At 41.2% G+C, this 16,766-nt stretch overlaps 1 protein-coding gene across 1 annotated transcript; it reads left to right on the top strand.

The window, feature by feature from the left end:
- Positions 1-14,022: 14,022 nt before the first annotated feature.
- Positions 14,023-15,440, top strand: LOC138871595 (uncharacterized). Its single transcript, XM_070149480.1, has 3 exons — positions 14,023-14,469; positions 14,613-14,717; positions 14,991-15,440. The coding sequence occupies exons 1-3, from the start codon at positions 14,023-14,025 to the stop codon at positions 15,438-15,440; spliced, it is 1,002 nt and encodes a 333-aa protein (XP_070005581.1).
- Positions 15,441-16,766: the final 1,326 nt, after the last annotated feature.

The raw sequence follows: 16,766 nt of genomic DNA, 5'->3' as shown, positions 1-16,766 counted from the left end.
AGCGCGCATGTGCCTCTGTCGCCCCACCGATGCCTCTCGCCAGCGCCCAAGGGCTGGCCAATGACAACAGCGCCGCGCGCCCTGACAATGCCGCGCGCGCAGATCCTGATGCCTCGCCAGCGCCCAGCTGCAGGCCCATTCCAGCAGCGCCTCGCGCACAGACCCTGATGCCAAGCACCAGTGCCCAGCCTCAGGCCAGCACATCAAGTGTCGCGCGCGCCCACAGCAACGCGCGCGCAGACCCGCAAGACAAAGATGCTGCCATCGGACTTAGTTTTTCCTTGTAATAATCTAAGTCCTTTTCATTGTAATCATAGACTAGTTTTCATCATTTTCATTTCAGTGTGCTTCTACAGCTTTATTAGGACTAGTCTTGTAATGTTGGTTTATTTTTTTTAAGCATTATTAAGGGGGACCAAACAATCAAACATTTCAATCAGCATTTTCTGGTGTCTCTCCCCCTCGACACCACATCATTGTAATCATCATTTTCAGTCATCAATAAAATCATCATCAGCATTCAAAACCCAATTCTCTCTCAGCTTCCGCAATTGCTCACGACATTGGTTTTCCCGCACGGCACTGACAATCTAGTCTAGCGTGCGGCGAGGACCTCATTGGCGGACAGCAACCGCACTGACATCGGTTGCTTAGCCTTACGTTGCCCTTCCAAAGATCATCAGGAAGGCGTTGCGTAACAGTTGGTATCAGAGCCTAGGCTCGACATCGGACGAGGGAACATTTGCCATCATCACCATTTCTGACCATGGTGAATCATGGGGAGCGTCTAGCATCCCTAGAAGAGACGGTTGACCGATTACGACCCATCGTAGAAACGGTGCCTGATCAAAGCAACAACCTAGTGCAAAGGTTGGACGACCTGGACCGCCGAATGCGGCAGGCCGAAAATGACATTGCAAACATCAGTCGTGACTCCGACGAGGACCGACAAACGGCAGCCATCGAAACTGCCAATATTCATGGCAAATTTGAGGACCTCCAACAGGAGCGTGCCGACGATTTAGCCCATCAGCAACATGAGGCAGACAGACTAACTGCCATGCAGCAAACCATAAACGACTTGACAGACAAGCTCAACGTTGTCAATGCTGCCTTACAGAGCCTACTTCGAGAAGGCAACCATCACATCAGGGGTGCAGCAGACCTCACCCCCATTCCACAAAAGCTTAAGATACCGGAGCCAAAGCCATACGACGGATCCCGGGATGCTAAAGAAGTGGAAAACTTCATCTTCGACATCGAACAATACTTCGATGCCGTGGGCCATTTGGAGGAATCCAAAAAGGTAGCGACTGCTGCCATGTATCTTCAGGGCGATGCCAAACTTTGGTGGCGGGTCAAATACGAAGCCATCAAGGCCGGTGAAGATACTCTTCAGACATGGGACGAATTGAAGGTAGCCATACGCCTGCAGTTCTTTCCCGAAAATGTGGAATACAATGCAAGGAGAAAGCTACGGGACCTCCGCCACACCAGATCAGTGAGGGAGTACGTGCGCGAATTCTCCGCACTCATGCTAAACATACGCGACATGGGGGACAAAGACAAACTCTTCGCATTCATAGAAGGTTTGAAACCTCATGCCCGTATGGAACTACAGCGACAACGGGTAGACACCCTGCCCAAGGCCATTCAAGCTGCAGAATGCCTTGGCGACTATCATTTGGGAACTCAGAACGACAGGCCCCAGCCGTCTGTGTCCGAGGGGGATTCAACGGGCACCATCCCAGCAATGGTGGCCCAAGCAAAAGTGGGGGAGATCGGAGTGCATCCAAAACTAAGACTCCTCCCTCCAACAGCAACAGTGCTGCATCCATCAACAACAATCAGGGGAGAAAGCCTCCCTCAGAATGCCGTCATTGCGGCGGGGCACATTGGAACAATGAATGCCCAAACATCAAGGTCAATGCTCATCAGACGGTCGAGGATGAGTTAGACACATCAGACTCATCAGACGACGACCAGGTAGGCGCCTTCAATGCAATTGTTGGCTCTATCCCTCATGCCTTAGCGGGGACCAGTGCATGTCCTCCTAAGAAAACATCAGTCCCGATCACCAGGAAAGGGAAAGAAAAGATGGACGAAGGACCTCCTAAGCAAGCGAGGACCCTAATGTTCGTCGAATTGAAAGTGAACGGCAAGCCCCTTCACGCATTGATAGACACGGGTGCCACCCATAACTACTTGTCATCAACGCAAGTAGAGCGCCTAGGTCTTGTTGTACAAAAGAGCAAAGGTCGCGTCAAGGCTATCAACTCACCACCTCAGACATTGGGTGGAACAGCTACAAATGTCCCAGTGAAACTTGGCCCATACAAAGGAAGCATCGACCTGCGCATCGCAATCATAGATGACTTCGACATCATAGTGGGTTTAGAGTTCATGAGGCAAACCAACACCATTCCAGTACCATTTGCCAACATGCTCCTGATGATGGGAGAAAACGGGGCCAAGCCCTGCACCATACCATGCTTTCCCATAAAGATGGCCGCTGAAAACATCTCGGCCATGCAGTTGGAGAAGGTAGTCAACAGACATGAACCTCAGGTTCAGGCTACCCTTCGCAGCAACAATCAGCCATCATGTCATCGGCCTCAAAAGACTGGTGACGCTCATCATCGTGTGAAGACTTGTCAGCCATGCCACAAGGACAAGTCGGATCACTCATCACAGCCGGGACCCTCGCAGCCATTACATGTCCCTCAGAGACCATGGGAAAGTGTTTCCCTCAGATTCATCACGGGATTGCCCCAAGTCGGCAATCTTGCATCCATCATGGTTGTCATAGATCAGTTCTCAGACTATGCAACTTTCATAGCAGCCCCGCAAAACATCTCAGCAGAAGATACAGCTCGACTCTTCTTCTCGCACATTGTCAAACATTGGGGCCTGCCCAAAAACATTGTTAGTAGGCGCGACTCACGCTTCACTAGCAACTTTTGGACCCATCTCTTCAGGTGCTTTGGGTCAACATTGAGTCACAACACAGACATCCATCCACCATCGGATGGCCAGACAGACCGGTTCGATGACATGCTGGAGGAATATCTCCGCAACTTCGCAACCGGATCACAGAAGCATTGGGTGAAGCTCCTGGATGCTGCTCAACTGTGTTTCAATTCTCAAAAGAGCCATCATACAAACAAGAGCCCTTTTGAAATTGTTACCGGACAGCAACCGCTTCTCCCGCAGACGGTGAATGCATCAACCATGCCGAAATCTCCTCGAGCTGCCAACTTCTCGAGCGAATGGGAGCGCAACATGGAGATAGTGCGGAGCTATCTCATCAGGGCCCAAGAGCGGGCAAAAAGGTTCACCGAACAAAAGCTTTGCTTTGCCCAACATCAACCAGGGGACAAAGTAATGCTATGCATCCCAAAGCGGTACTTGTTTGCAGAAAGGACCCATGACCCTCGCCTGCAACAAAAATACATCGGGCCCCTGCCCATTGAAAAACGCATTGGGAAGTCCACATACCAGGTCAAAACTCCATCCTGGTGGAAGATCCATCTAGTCTTCCATGTCAGCCGCATGCAATCATTGCTTCGCTACAACAGCAAGCTCAAAGAACAGAGGGGCGCAGACCTCCCATCCAACAACCATCAGAATCATCATCATCATCATCATCATCATAAGGCTCCGAGGACGGCGCCAACTCAGGTGGGGGAGAATGTCATGGGCTGCTTTCCAGACATGCCCCATGACCCCTTGGCCGCGCCCCATGGCGGCCTAGCAAGCCTCACAATGCCTAGCGCCATGGTCGGCCCCGTGGTCTTGGCTGCGCCAAGTGACAAGCGCGCATGTGCCTCTGTCGCCCCACCGATGCCTCTCGCCAGCGCCCAAGGGCTGGCCAATGACAACAGCGCCGCGCGCCCTGACAATGCCGCGCGCGCAGATCCTGATGCCTCGCCAGCGCCCAGCTGCAGGCCCATTCCAGCAGCGCCTCGCGCACAGACCCTGATGCCAAGCACCAGTGCCCAGCCTCAGGCCAGCACATCAAGTGTCGCGCGCGCCCACAGCAACGCGCGCGCAGACCCGCAAGACAAAGATGCTGCCATCGGACTTAGTTTTTCCTTGTAATAATCTAAGTCCTTTTCATTGTAATCATAGACTAGTTTTCATCATTTTCATTTCAGTGTGCTTCTACAGCTTTATTAGGACTAGTCTTGTAATGTTGGTTTATTTTTTTTAAGCATTATTAAGGGGGACCAAACAATCAAACATTTCAATCAGCATTTTCTGGTGTCTCTCCCCCTCGACACCACATCATTGTAATCATCATTTTCAGTCATCAATAAAATCATCATCAGCATTCAAAACCCAATTCTCTCTCAGCTTCCGCAATTGCTCACGACATTGGTTTTCCCGCACGGCACTGACAATCTAGTCTAGCGTGCGGCGAGGACCTCATTGGCGGACAGCAACCGCACTGACATCGGTTGCTTAGCCTTACGTTGCCCTTCCAAAGATCATCAGGAAGGCGTTGCGTAACAGTTGGTATCAGAGCCTAGGCTCGACATCGGACGAGGGAAAACATTTGCCATCATCACCATTTCTGACCATGGTGAATCATGGGGAGCGTCTAGCATCCCTAGAAGAGACGGTTGACCGATTACGACCCATCGTAGAAACGGTGCCTGATCAAAGCAACAACCTAGTGCAAAGGTTGGACGACCTGGACCGCCGAATGCGGCAGGCCGAAAATGACATTGCAAACATCAGTCGTGACTCCGACGAGGACCGACAAACGGCAGCCATTGAAACTGCCAACATCCATGGCAAATTTGAGGACCTCCAACAGGAGCGTGCCGACGATTTAGCCCATCAGCAACATGAGGCAGACAGACGAACTGCCATGCAGCAAACCATAAACGACTTGACTGACAAGCTCAACGTTGTCAATGCTGCCTTACAGAGCCTACTTCGAGAAGGCGACCATCCTGGTTTTTAACTGACAAAAGAAAAAAGAAAAAGAAAGTTTCTCCATTTTTTATGGAAATAAAGGTCTTTCCAATTTGTTTCAGCAAAAGGGCTGTCCGAGTAGATGCGTTTACAAATATTTACCATTTGTTATAAGCAAAAAAAATAATAGTAATAAATAAAAATAAAAATCTTGGTGCATAAGATATTTCGTGTTCACGCAGATTCAAATAAGGACCGTGCACCAAGTGATGTGATGTAAACAGTCTACCCTAATGCAATCATTAAATACGGCTATAACTCGAACCTATAACCTTTAAGTCACACAAAAATAATTTTACCGTTCTAAGACTCCCCTTCTTTTATGGTAAGCTAAGTGCCGTATGCTTTTCCTACAATTTACAGAAGTTGGGATGAAAACATATTAGGAGTATAATTTTGAGATTTAATGATTACTGACCTGAGATATTAGACATAATAAGATTGAGATTCGAACTGTAATATATAATACGATTCAACTTTACTTATTAACTAATTTGTTAGTTAATTAGTTCATTAAATACAATAGTAATTGTTCGGCTGTTTATCAGCTTATTTTATCTTGACACAGTTCAAACACACAGTAAAATTAACTTACCATCAAAACTTTTGAGGAAGTAAGATTTGAGGAAATTTTTTTAACCAGCTTGTAATCTGCATTAATTGTGTTTGAGTAAAACAAATTATATTTTGACAAATAGATGATGCAAGAATAAACTCTAAAATACTCAATAGGCAATGATGAAATGATTGCGGTTTAGTTGTAAGTGTAACTATTTGAGCTGACCATTGACCAGATCCAGATTTAGTTTGACTGAACGTGTGGGTACACCTAAGCTGCATGTGTTGTCTTCCTGTAATTTTGGGTTGTTAAGGAATGATGGTATGCCAGGTAGGATGCACACGAAGCTCCATTTTTTCTTTTATTATTACTACAGCATGTTTTCATTTAATTATGTTCGTTAGTGGCGAAGATAGAAATTTTTTCAAATGTGTTCAAACTTGAAAGAAATAAAAAAAATCCGGAAAAAGTGTTCTATATATGTTATATATCTTTAAAATTTAATATTTATCTATATACAAAATGTAATTTTCTCGTAACTGGCCACCCTTAAAATGGTATAGCTTCGCCCCTGATTGTATTGGAAAAAATTATTTTTAAATATAAAGGTGACGTGTCGAGACACGTAGACTGGTCAAATAGTCAAAGAATTACAACTAGCCAAGAGGCACGAGTTGCAACAGATACAAGCAAATGGCAGAGGAAGAGGCACAGACAGTTATTCAAATAACTCAGCGCTCGTACCTATCTAAGTCATTTATGTCCGAGAATCAAAAGGAATGAATCTGACAATAGAAAAGAGTGCAGATACGACATTTAATAGGCATTAAATGTGGAATACATTAGAGAATTTGTATTGAATGTAATGATTATGTAACGTAGCATTCAATGTCTTTAATTACTCATAATAGCCTCATTGTGATTTGGGCAAAACGTATATCTCCAAGATATCTGTAAAAGGGAGATATCTGATCAATTGTAAGGACACGAAACACTATTGGAATAAACTTTGGTTTACTTGTTTTTCTCTTGATTACTCTCTTGCTACCTAAATTACTTCCTTTTATACATTCTTTTGATTATCAGTAACCCGTGTTCTTCTAAATTCTAGCTTTGACTAAAATTTCATTTTTTGGTTAAACACTGATGTTCGTGTGTTGTTACATTATGCTTCACCCACCAATTAATGAGATAAACAAAAATTAAACTATATTAATGAGTAGTTTAAATGCTATCAAATTATGAGTTGACATTATATAATTATGAGAAACTCCTTAGTTGTAATTTTAGACGTTGTTTCATTTTAACTTCACCACAAAAGGGATAACGTTGAAGCCCTAAGAGCACAAAGCGTATGAAATACAATCTCCTTCTCAGATCTTTTAGGAGATAGCGGTTTTTACCTGTTAGTAATTTAAATGTATAAATAACATTTAACCAACTTGAAAAATAAATAAATAAATAAATATATAAAAAAGATGAGATTTGTAAAATAAGAAAGTAAGAGAAAAATGGTTGGTGGAGAAGGGAGACGGATTTCATTGGCCCCTTTCCCTTTAACCATTGTCCACTTCCTTCAAATACAATTTGACATTGATGGAGTTGTTTTAGCGGTGCATCTATACCCGCTTTTTGTGTCACGTTTTAACTTGTGCCCGCTTTGCAAAAAAATTTACAAGCGTATCCGTTTTTTCGCATAACTTCAGCATATGACTGAAGTAGCAAAGGCAATCACGCAAAACTTCAGCATTCTAGTAGTCGGGCCTGAAGTTCAGCTCTAGAGCTGAAGTTTTTGTTTTGTAACTGGCGAACTTCAGCTCTAGAGCTGAAGTTTTTGTTTTGTAACTCGCGAACTTCAGCTCTAGTTTGTAACTGGCGAACTTCAGCTCTAGAGCTGAAGTTTTTGTTTTGTAACTGGCGAACTTCAGCTCTAGAGCTGAAGTTTTTGTTTTGTAACTGTCGAACTTCAGCTCTAGAGCTGAAGTTATTTGGAAGCTATCTTTAGAATAGGATCTGCTCAAATAAGCTGGGGATCCATCCATCCAACAACTTGCTAGTTTGTTAAAATCTTTGGGGTAGCCGCAATAATCTTTGTAGATTAGACAAACCAACTAGTGTTGTATATAGTGTTTGTTAAATAAAACTCTGTAATTTGCTATAAATGCTGGATAACGTATTTCCGATATCTCTATGTTCAGCGGTCCAGACCACTATTCTGTATCTTACTGACGCAACAATTATAATTTATTTTTAAATAATCTGCACCAACAGCAGCAGAAGAAAGAAGAAGAAGAAGAAGAAGAAGAAGAAAACGAAGGAGGAGAAGGAGGAGGAGAAAAGAGACTGAAGTTATCTAAAAAGTGGGTACAAGTTAAAAAAAAATTTAAAAAATGGGTATAGGTTAAATGGGAGTGACCAAATAGGGCGCCCCGTGCAATTTTTACGTCGTTTTATGGTTTGTTTTACATTTGTTTCGAAAACTAAATCATGATAATTATATCAATTAATAGGTCCCATATATAATCATGGGCTACTCATATTATGCTATAGTCTTGTATATATTTTTTCCTTTGCCAAGCACGGCTCAAGGACATTTATATATAGATACTATTTACATATATACATATTTAATTCATGTTTGTTTTTGCTTTTGGAAACTTGGATAGTTCCGAGAAAGATGAGTGTTTAGAAAAAGTTAGCCAACTTGACGAATTATTAGTGTTGTTTATTACTATTACCTAGAACTAGAATAGAGTGGTTAAGTGCCAACTTTATTAAAATAACTAGTTAATTAATCCGCGTTTTGCGCGGTTAAATAAACTTTTCTACTTTTTAGTTGATATAAAGGAAATAAAAAATGTAAAATACCAAAAATCATAACCAAAGGTTGAACTGGTGTAGAAGGAGTGGCAGTTGTTATTGGCTCAGCGGTTGGTGCCCAACCTGGGGCATAGACAATTGTTTAATTGCTTTTGAAAAGTAAAAATCTAATGCATAATCAAAAATTACATACAAAATAATCAGACAAAAAAAAAAAGTAAATTAAAACGAATAAAGCATTGACTACTTTTAGTAGTTTCGTAATTACAGAATTTTCTCTCAATTTGAGGGAAAAGCTTGTGAAAAAGCAGAATCAATTGTATGATTGATAATTCTTCTAATTACAAATTTTACTAAAAATTGGAATAGGATGTTAAAACGATTTTATTTAAACTCTGCTGCAAAATGAAGAGGCACATACTTGCTGTTTTGGCTATTTATCAGTTATATATTGTACTTCCGTGGAAGTTTAAGAGCCCAAAAAATTAATGGAATCTAAACATTGCTAAATGAATTTTACAAAAATCTTGTTCGTATTTTTCTCTTCATTTAGAAATCGAATGCCAATTGCCAAGTGCAACAACTATTAAGCAGCACATTTAATAAATTGATACACAATTATATAATAAAAAATAGTAATTTCACAGTATTTAGTAACTTCATTGTATTTTAGAATCTTTCTACAGCTTTTACTTCAAATTTTAGCCACTAAGTAATGAAAGATATTACAACTAAACAAATATACCATGTAGTGAGAGGCTTCACCAGCTTCATGTTCCCGCCTCGAAATTGGTTGAGACCATAGTTTTCTTTCTTGTCTTTGTTTTTGTTTTTCTTCTAATGAAATATATATAGCTAGTACAAAAATGGTAATTCTATTAAGTCAAATTATAAAGTTGTATTTCTAGATTCACATTGTGCTAGATAGATAACATCAAGACTGTTGTAAAGGGGATAAAATAGCAGATAACTTCTCAAAACCATGAGACTTAGAAGGTTTTCTTGCAATCCCATGGTATCGAAATTCTTATTCAATTTGGTAACTCTAAAATCATTCTGTCTTAGTTATACTATTGTCAGCCTATATCCAAAACAAACATTTTCTGCCTTCCAATATTAGTTTTCTAACATAAATTTCAATCTAGAAAGTACCTTAATTGTGACAAATAACACACATAAATATTATTTTCAAGAAAAAAAACTCACCTTCAGAGCTTGTAATGTATGATATCCATATCTGCTTGATTTGAAGAAACTCTTGAGAAATACTACTTATCCTTAAGATATAATTATACGTAACTGATTTTCAAGTTTTTCTTTAATTGTAACTTGTAAGAAATAAAGTTTGTTCACTTTCAAACAATCCTCCATATGGATATATATCTTCTTCTGCATCATTCTTATCACTATTAACAATGTTATAATGTTGCAATCCCGCATCTTGTTGAATATAATTTCTCTGACAATTCTGTTATGGCAATATTTTAATTCATGGAGTGTTATAAGTCTATAATCTTCAATCAATCAATAAGTATAAAAAGGCAGCCTGATTTTTTTAGTTTGTTGGCACATCACATTGAATAGGTGGCATGAATAAAAGCCTTTATGGTTGGAAGAGAGGGAGGTTACTATGGTAACAAAAGTGGCAGAAATGAGGAAGATTATGCAATAAAGGTAACTTCTGAAAACAATGGGAAAAAATTGCATGGGGTTGTAGTTAAATAGCATATTCAGAGAGGTGGTCGGGTGGAGAGGTTAAGGAATTGAGTAAATGGGTGCGTGGAGTCAATGGAGGTTACAATTCTGTTGTCATTCTCTCTTTGATGATATTATTTAAAGAAGGAAATCTATTAATGGAATATTTCTGTAAAGGTTGTGACTGTTCACTACTTAACCGTTGTTTGATTCCATTTTTTAAACGGCACTTTATTAAAGAAATAGGGGCAAAAGCTCAAAAAATTCTAAGAAAAGAAAAATATGAATTCTGCTCCAAGAGATTGCCACGAAAATATGAATTAATTTCTCTCTTTTTTGTATTCCATAACTGAAAAAAAGTAGTAATTACACTTTTTGTATATTCCATAATTGAAATCTCCTCATTCATAAGTCTCATCAGTTTCGTTAATAGTTTTAGGTAGTAAATGATTTTTTTGTATTGAAATTAAGAAAAAATCTCAAAAATTTACAAAAAAGATAAATATGAAAGTTGAACATATAGGGATACCACGTCAGTTGACCAATTTCCAGCTTTATATATTTATATAGATGATTGATTAGACACCGAGAGATTTGTTGAATAATTAACAATCATGTGCACCATACACATGAAAATCTGGAATAAAGTGACTAATTAAAAATTGCCTGTCAAATCATGTTCCTGTCGGAAAACAAATAGTAAAAAATGGCTTCCCTATTTCCTCATCATTTTCTTGATGTAATTTTCTATCTCGAACTAATTATATTGCACTTATCTTTTTTTTTTTTCTTTTTTCTCAAACTCACCCCTTTATAATTAAATTTGTAGAACCATCTCCAATCGCATTTGGTGAAATTGTGTAATTTTCGCTTATATTTAATTCCTAGTCAACTTCATTAATGACATGGATATATATATTCATTTAGCTAAAGATCATGGCATACGAAACTCTTCAATTCTAGAAGAGTTGCGCAAAAATCTTGAACAGTAGAAAAACGTACCTCGAAATAGAACTTACCAGTCATGCTCTTCAGCAATAATCTACTAACCAGTGCATGTGAAAACTTTACCATTGAAAAAAGGTGCCAAAAGATAGAGAAAGTTGCTAAATATTCGTCTTGCATGCTGATTTCCTCCTCCTCTTCTTCTTCTTCTTTTTTTTTCTTGAAAAAAAAAATTCTTTTTTGAAAAGTTGTTTTTGGCTTTTTGCACTTCACAAATCTGATGTTTATGTTCACGAAATATTGGTTATGCAAATTACTCCCTCCGTTCGTTTTTACTTGGCACGTTTTAACTTTTTATGCCCCTTAAGAAATAATAAATGAAGTGCATAATTTATCATGATACTCATATTAATTGATGCATATTTTATTGTATTTGAGAAAAATGATATGAAATGAGTAATAAATACTATGGGTATAACATGAAAAAAAAAATTTGTCTTCTCTTAATATGCGTAAAGTGATACGTAAAAATAAAAATCTAATTTTAGTATACCAACCAAGTAAAAGTAAACGGAGAGATTAGTTTCTTGAGTGGTGTCGCTGTCCATTTATAGCATTGAATCTTGCATTTTAAACAATTTACTGCTTACAAACTAGAGCTCCACACCTTTTATTTGCTTACTAAACTAAAGATAGAAATTTCGTCTTTGGAAACCCCCCCCCCCCCCCCACACCCCACCCGCAAGTATAGTTTGAACAGTAGCGAATCCGTCACCCAGCAATTAAAATGGTAGAAAAAAATAAATTTATAATTATTGTCATTTTTATTTAAAAAGAAACATACAGAAATAAATGACAGTAAGAATATTAAAGGAAAAATGAATAAATCCATTAGAACCCCACTATCCTTCACTTCGACAGAGATTAATACTCCGTTCGTTCACTTTTATTTGAAACATTTTGACTTTTCACGCCACTTAAGAAATAATAAATGAAGTGCACAATTTACCATGATATCCATATTAATTGATGCATATTTTATTGGATTTGAGAAAATAGTTTGAAATATGTAATAAATAATGTGGGTATAATAGGGAATTTTTTTTTGTCTTCTCTTGATATGCGTAAAGTGACAAGTAAAATTGAAAATTTACTTTAATATTGTTTGACCCAAAAGATATTGAAACCTTTTTGAATAAATCAATTAAAGAAAATGAAGAGGTAAATCTCAGCTAAGTATAATAAACTCTAAAATAAAAGATATAAAGGAGGAAAAAGGTGGATAATATTTCTTGATCTCATGAAACTGAGTGATTAGGCGTCAAAATGCCAACCTTGAATGTAGAAAGATATTACAATAGGTGTTCTTAGCCAAAAGTTCCTCTTTTTACAAGGTTTTTTCCTCACTATATATAAAGGACAACCCCCTTCTGAACCCTAGAAAACATATCATAAGGAATATTAGAAAGTATATTCCTAATGCCTCCTGTTAAACCTACACTACTGCAAAAGTCATGCGCCCTCTATCTACTGTCGGTCGTCGCCGTCTTCCACAGGACGTTGTGTTGTGAAGATCTCATCTTTTGTCGTATTTGTCAATAGCCGTGGTCGTCCAAATTTGGACCTATACAGTTAGTCCCTCTGCTTGTCGAGGTTGCGACTTGATGCGTCCTCGATAAGCAGACATCGCCCACACTTGTTGAGAAATTTAGTTTTACGAAACGCCATGGCTTGACCAACAATGGAAGGTTAGCGTGCTCGACGATACCCTGGGTGGTGTGTCTTATCGGGAAATGACGTCACTTCCACATGCTCATCATTATGTGTGTTTTTGAAATAGGGGCTGAGGGCTTGTCGCTTCGATTTCGGTGCCATTCTGCAGCCTTCCGCTTTGATCTGGTGCTACCCAATCCTATAAATATGTGGAGGGTTTGTTTTTTCAAAAACTCTTGGCCATTTTGTCTCTGGTTATTCTTTCTCATCCCTCCCGTGTTTGCTCCAACGATTTCTCTGCTTCATCTCTCCCATTCTCTCTTCTTAGCTTTTTTTGTTATATTAACACATTTTTCGCCGTAGAGATGCCTAGAACACATTGATCTCATGAGGGGGTTTCTAACGCCACCCCATTATCCATGGCGCTCCCCTCTGGTGGTGAGGACATGACAGTTGAGGAAGGGGACAACTTTCTCACCGTGGAGGAGTTACTGCCGAGACACCCTATGTCTCGAAGCGATTTTCTTAAGGATCCTCCTCCTACTTCTGCCCCTACTCTCTGAAACTGAGCAAGTCCATATCGATGCTCTCTATGCAAAATGTAACATTCCCACTCATATTGAGATGGTTCCAGCGGGAAGGGACTTCGTGGAAGTCTATAGGCCTGGGTATTGTGCCTTTTATGAGTACCCCTTTATGATTGGTCAGTCCTTCCCCCTTCTCCCGTTAGCCGAAGAATTCTGTCGATTCTATCAGGTTTGCCCGGCGCAACTTTCCCTATACACGCTCAAAATACTCCTGTTGTTGACAAAATATGTGGAGTTGGCAGGGTGCGAGGTTACCGTTCACCACCTTCTACACTTGTTTTCACCCAACTTTCATAGGTGTACTATGGTACATCTGAGGCACCGTGGGACAAAAGGGCTGGTGGTTAGAACCGATGACCGGGCGAGTCACAAATTTTGGCATAAGTACTTATTTGTCAGAACTGAACACATCGTGTCTGACCCCGCTAGATTCCCGGAGTGGTGGAACGAGAATCGTAAGTGTCGCCACTTGTTTACTCTTTCTTTTCTTCTTCATTCACCTTAGTGTTTATTTGCTTCTCGTTTGCAGCTATGAGGCGTCCACCCAGCCCTATTGCAGGTATAAGGGATTGGGTAGCCTGTCTGCTGCCCAATGCAATGGAGACTCGAGACTGGCCCACTTTCGTGAAATGCTTTGGGCCAAAAGTTTCATCTAGTAAGTGTCTTCCTCTGTATCACTCTTCGATTATATATCGTTTTCTATTGATACGACTTTTTATGATGGCAAGTCGCGGAGTTTCTAGGCGGAGGGCCCCAGTCCCTGCATTTTGTCAAGTTGTCGCCTTCGCAGGAATGCAATTCACTTTGTATGAGTCCTCCCTAGAGGGTCATGCTCAGTTGGTACAGGTGAGGGAACCCTCTCGGGATATGCTTGTGAGGGGGGAGATCCCTTCTTTACCAGTCCATCACCTCCTGGATGAGTCCTCTAATGGGGATGAATCTTCGTTAAAAAAGAAGAGGAGGATAGAACTCGGGAAGAGCGTGGTCGTTGATACAGGTAAGAGTAGGATGGGTGCATCGAACACGGCACTGGTACCCATGTTTATGGCTGATGCCATCTTGGCAGGGAGGTCTCTCCAAACAGAAGGGGTTTATCAAGGAGGGGGTCTATGCGCTCCGCCGAGGGTGGCGCATCATCTACTGTCGGCGGGGGTTTATGTGCCGAAGGTGATGGCTCGGGCTCTGACGTCGACCCCGGGGATGTTCGCGAGTTTTTGGAGCATCATACTCGCGTAGAGGTCAGAATGGAGGGTTCTGATCGACACATAGTCATTCTTGGGGACTACGACTTGCTATCAGACTGTGATTAGGTGGCATCCACTTTTGCCCCTTTGTGTGCTGCCCCTGAGAGCGAGGCACTTAAGGAGATAAGTGATGTGGAGTTGTCTCGGAGTGATTCTGGCATGGCTCTACAGGTAAATGTCTTTTCTTTTTGTTTCATCGTCAGATCTGCGTTACTATTGTTGGCTCATTTGTTCTAACATTACTTCTCGTACTAGACCCTCATCATGGAGATCGAGCGTGAGCATCGGGAAAGGAGGAGGACGACCATCTATGGGAAGATTTCTTCCAAGTACCAAGAATATCGTACCAAGCATCAGGCGATGGCCGACATCTACAATCAGGATCGCGACTTCCAATTATTTCGTGAAGGGCTCAAGTAGAGGAAGTATCAATTGGCATGCAAGGTCGAGGAGTTGAAGGAGCGAGATGAGGATCTGATGAAGGCTGTTGCCCATAGCCGTGAGCTTGAGGCAGCCCTCAGAGCCAAGGAAGATGAGCTCGAGCTAAGTAGGGGAGTAGTGGCCAAAAATGCCGACCTTCAAGCAAAGGTAGCCAGTTTAACAGTCGAACTGGATATGAAGACGGTTGAGGTCGATGAACTTAAGGGTGAGTTGAGTGTAAATGCTGATAGATTGGCCCGTGCTGAGAGGGAGAGAGCGATTGCCGTCTCTGAGGCGGCGGTTTCAGAAGATTCCCTCTGTGTTTGTAGGTTAGAGCGGGCTAAGGAGATAGAGACGTCTGCGCTTAAGGCAGCGGAACTTGAAAGGCGTATTCAAGGGTTGGAGGCAGAACTGTTCGCATTAAACAAGCAAGTGGATTCTTTGAAAGCGGAGAACGTACGACAACAGTCGTAGCACTCTACGCCTTATGCTCCAGCTGATCCCGTCATGCCTCGACATCTATATGAGTTGTGGGTTCATGCTGAGGCTCAGCTCGATGTGTACAAGGCTCTTCATGTTGAAGGGAGGGCGTCTGAAGTGGAGCTTCGGGATGTACGCGCTAAGGCTCGTGCAGCTCGTGAGGTATGCGGGTATGATCCTCTTATGCTTAATGGAGATGATATCAATTCTGATGATGCGAACAGACTCGCCTCCGACTTTTGGTACGAAGACGTGTATGCCACCGGAAATGATATGTAATATTTGTTTTGTACTTACTTTTTGCTTCACAATTTTTGTAAGGGAATCTTTGAGCCCTTTGTAAAGCCAAATATTTGTAACATATTTGCTGTAAATGAAGGTCATTTTGGTCGTACATCTCTGAATCGTTTTCTTTCTTTGTTTTTTTTACGACGACTTCTGTCGTAGTTACGTCGCTCCAACGCTTTATTGAAATGCTAAATTTTTTGTATTGAGTTTAGTTGAACTCTTTTCGTTAGCAACGGCCTTAGCCGTAGGGATATTACTTTCGAGTTGGCGTTGAAGTAATATCCCGTCGTAGTTCGAGTGATGTCAAACTCGTTTTTTGTCGATGGGCTTAGCCATTGGGATGTTACTTTTGAGCTGGCGCCGAAGTAATATCTCATCATAGTTCGAGTGATACCGAACTCATTTTTTGTCGATGGCCTTAGCCATTGGGATGTTACTTTCGAGCTGGCATCGAAGTAATATCCCGTCGTGGTTCGAGTGATACCGAAATCTTTTTTTGTCGATGGCCTTAGCCATTGGGATGTTACTTTCGAGCTGGCACCGAAGTAATATCTTGTCGTAGTTCGAGTGATGTCAAACTCGTATTTTGTTGATGGCCTAAGCCATTGGGATGCTTTCGAGTTGGCGCCGAAGTAATATCCCATCGTGAGGGTGGCATTCTATTTTATTTGTTGGATTATCGTGGATGCCAGTTTCATTCATACATTGGAGATGCGTGTTGATTTCGTATACATAATGGAGTGATTTTATTCATATGTCGGATATACATGTCGACTTCGTACATATAATGGAGACTATACCTAGTCCCTTCATTGCTCGGCCTGGGGATGTAATCGGTAGGTGGGGCAATGAACAATACTTCGAACCTCGAGACGTCCCCCCCTTCGCCTCGTTAAAAACCTCCCCGAGAAACCTCGATTGGGAAAAAACCCGGGCGAGGGAAAAAGAGTACGACTTAGGAGGCGTCTTTTTTCAGAAGGGGAAGTACTTGAGGTGGGCGACATTCCAGTTATTTTGTAATAGCTTTTCTTC

This window comes from Nicotiana sylvestris, chromosome 6, assembly GCF_000393655.2.
Source record: "Nicotiana sylvestris chromosome 6, ASM39365v2, whole genome shotgun sequence".
Taxonomy (NCBI): domain Eukaryota; kingdom Viridiplantae; phylum Streptophyta; class Magnoliopsida; order Solanales; family Solanaceae; genus Nicotiana; species Nicotiana sylvestris.
The sequence above is the reverse complement of the archived record's forward strand: the minus strand, read 5'-3'. Positions and strand labels throughout refer to the sequence as shown.

Excerpts from the sequence above, each read along its gene's own strand:
- LOC138871595 (XM_070149480.1), top strand. The coding sequence starts at position 14,023 with ATGGCAAGTCGCGGAGTTTCTAGGCGGAGGGCCCCAGTCCCTGCATTT. Across the intron at positions 14,470-14,612 it reads CGGGGGTTTATGTGCCGAAG|GTGGCATCCACTTTTGCCCC; the intron begins GTGATGGCTCGG and ends GACTGTGATTAG. Across the intron at positions 14,718-14,990 it reads ATTCTGGCATGGCTCTACAG|GTCGAGGAGTTGAAGGAGCG; the intron begins GTAAATGTCTTT and ends TTGGCATGCAAG.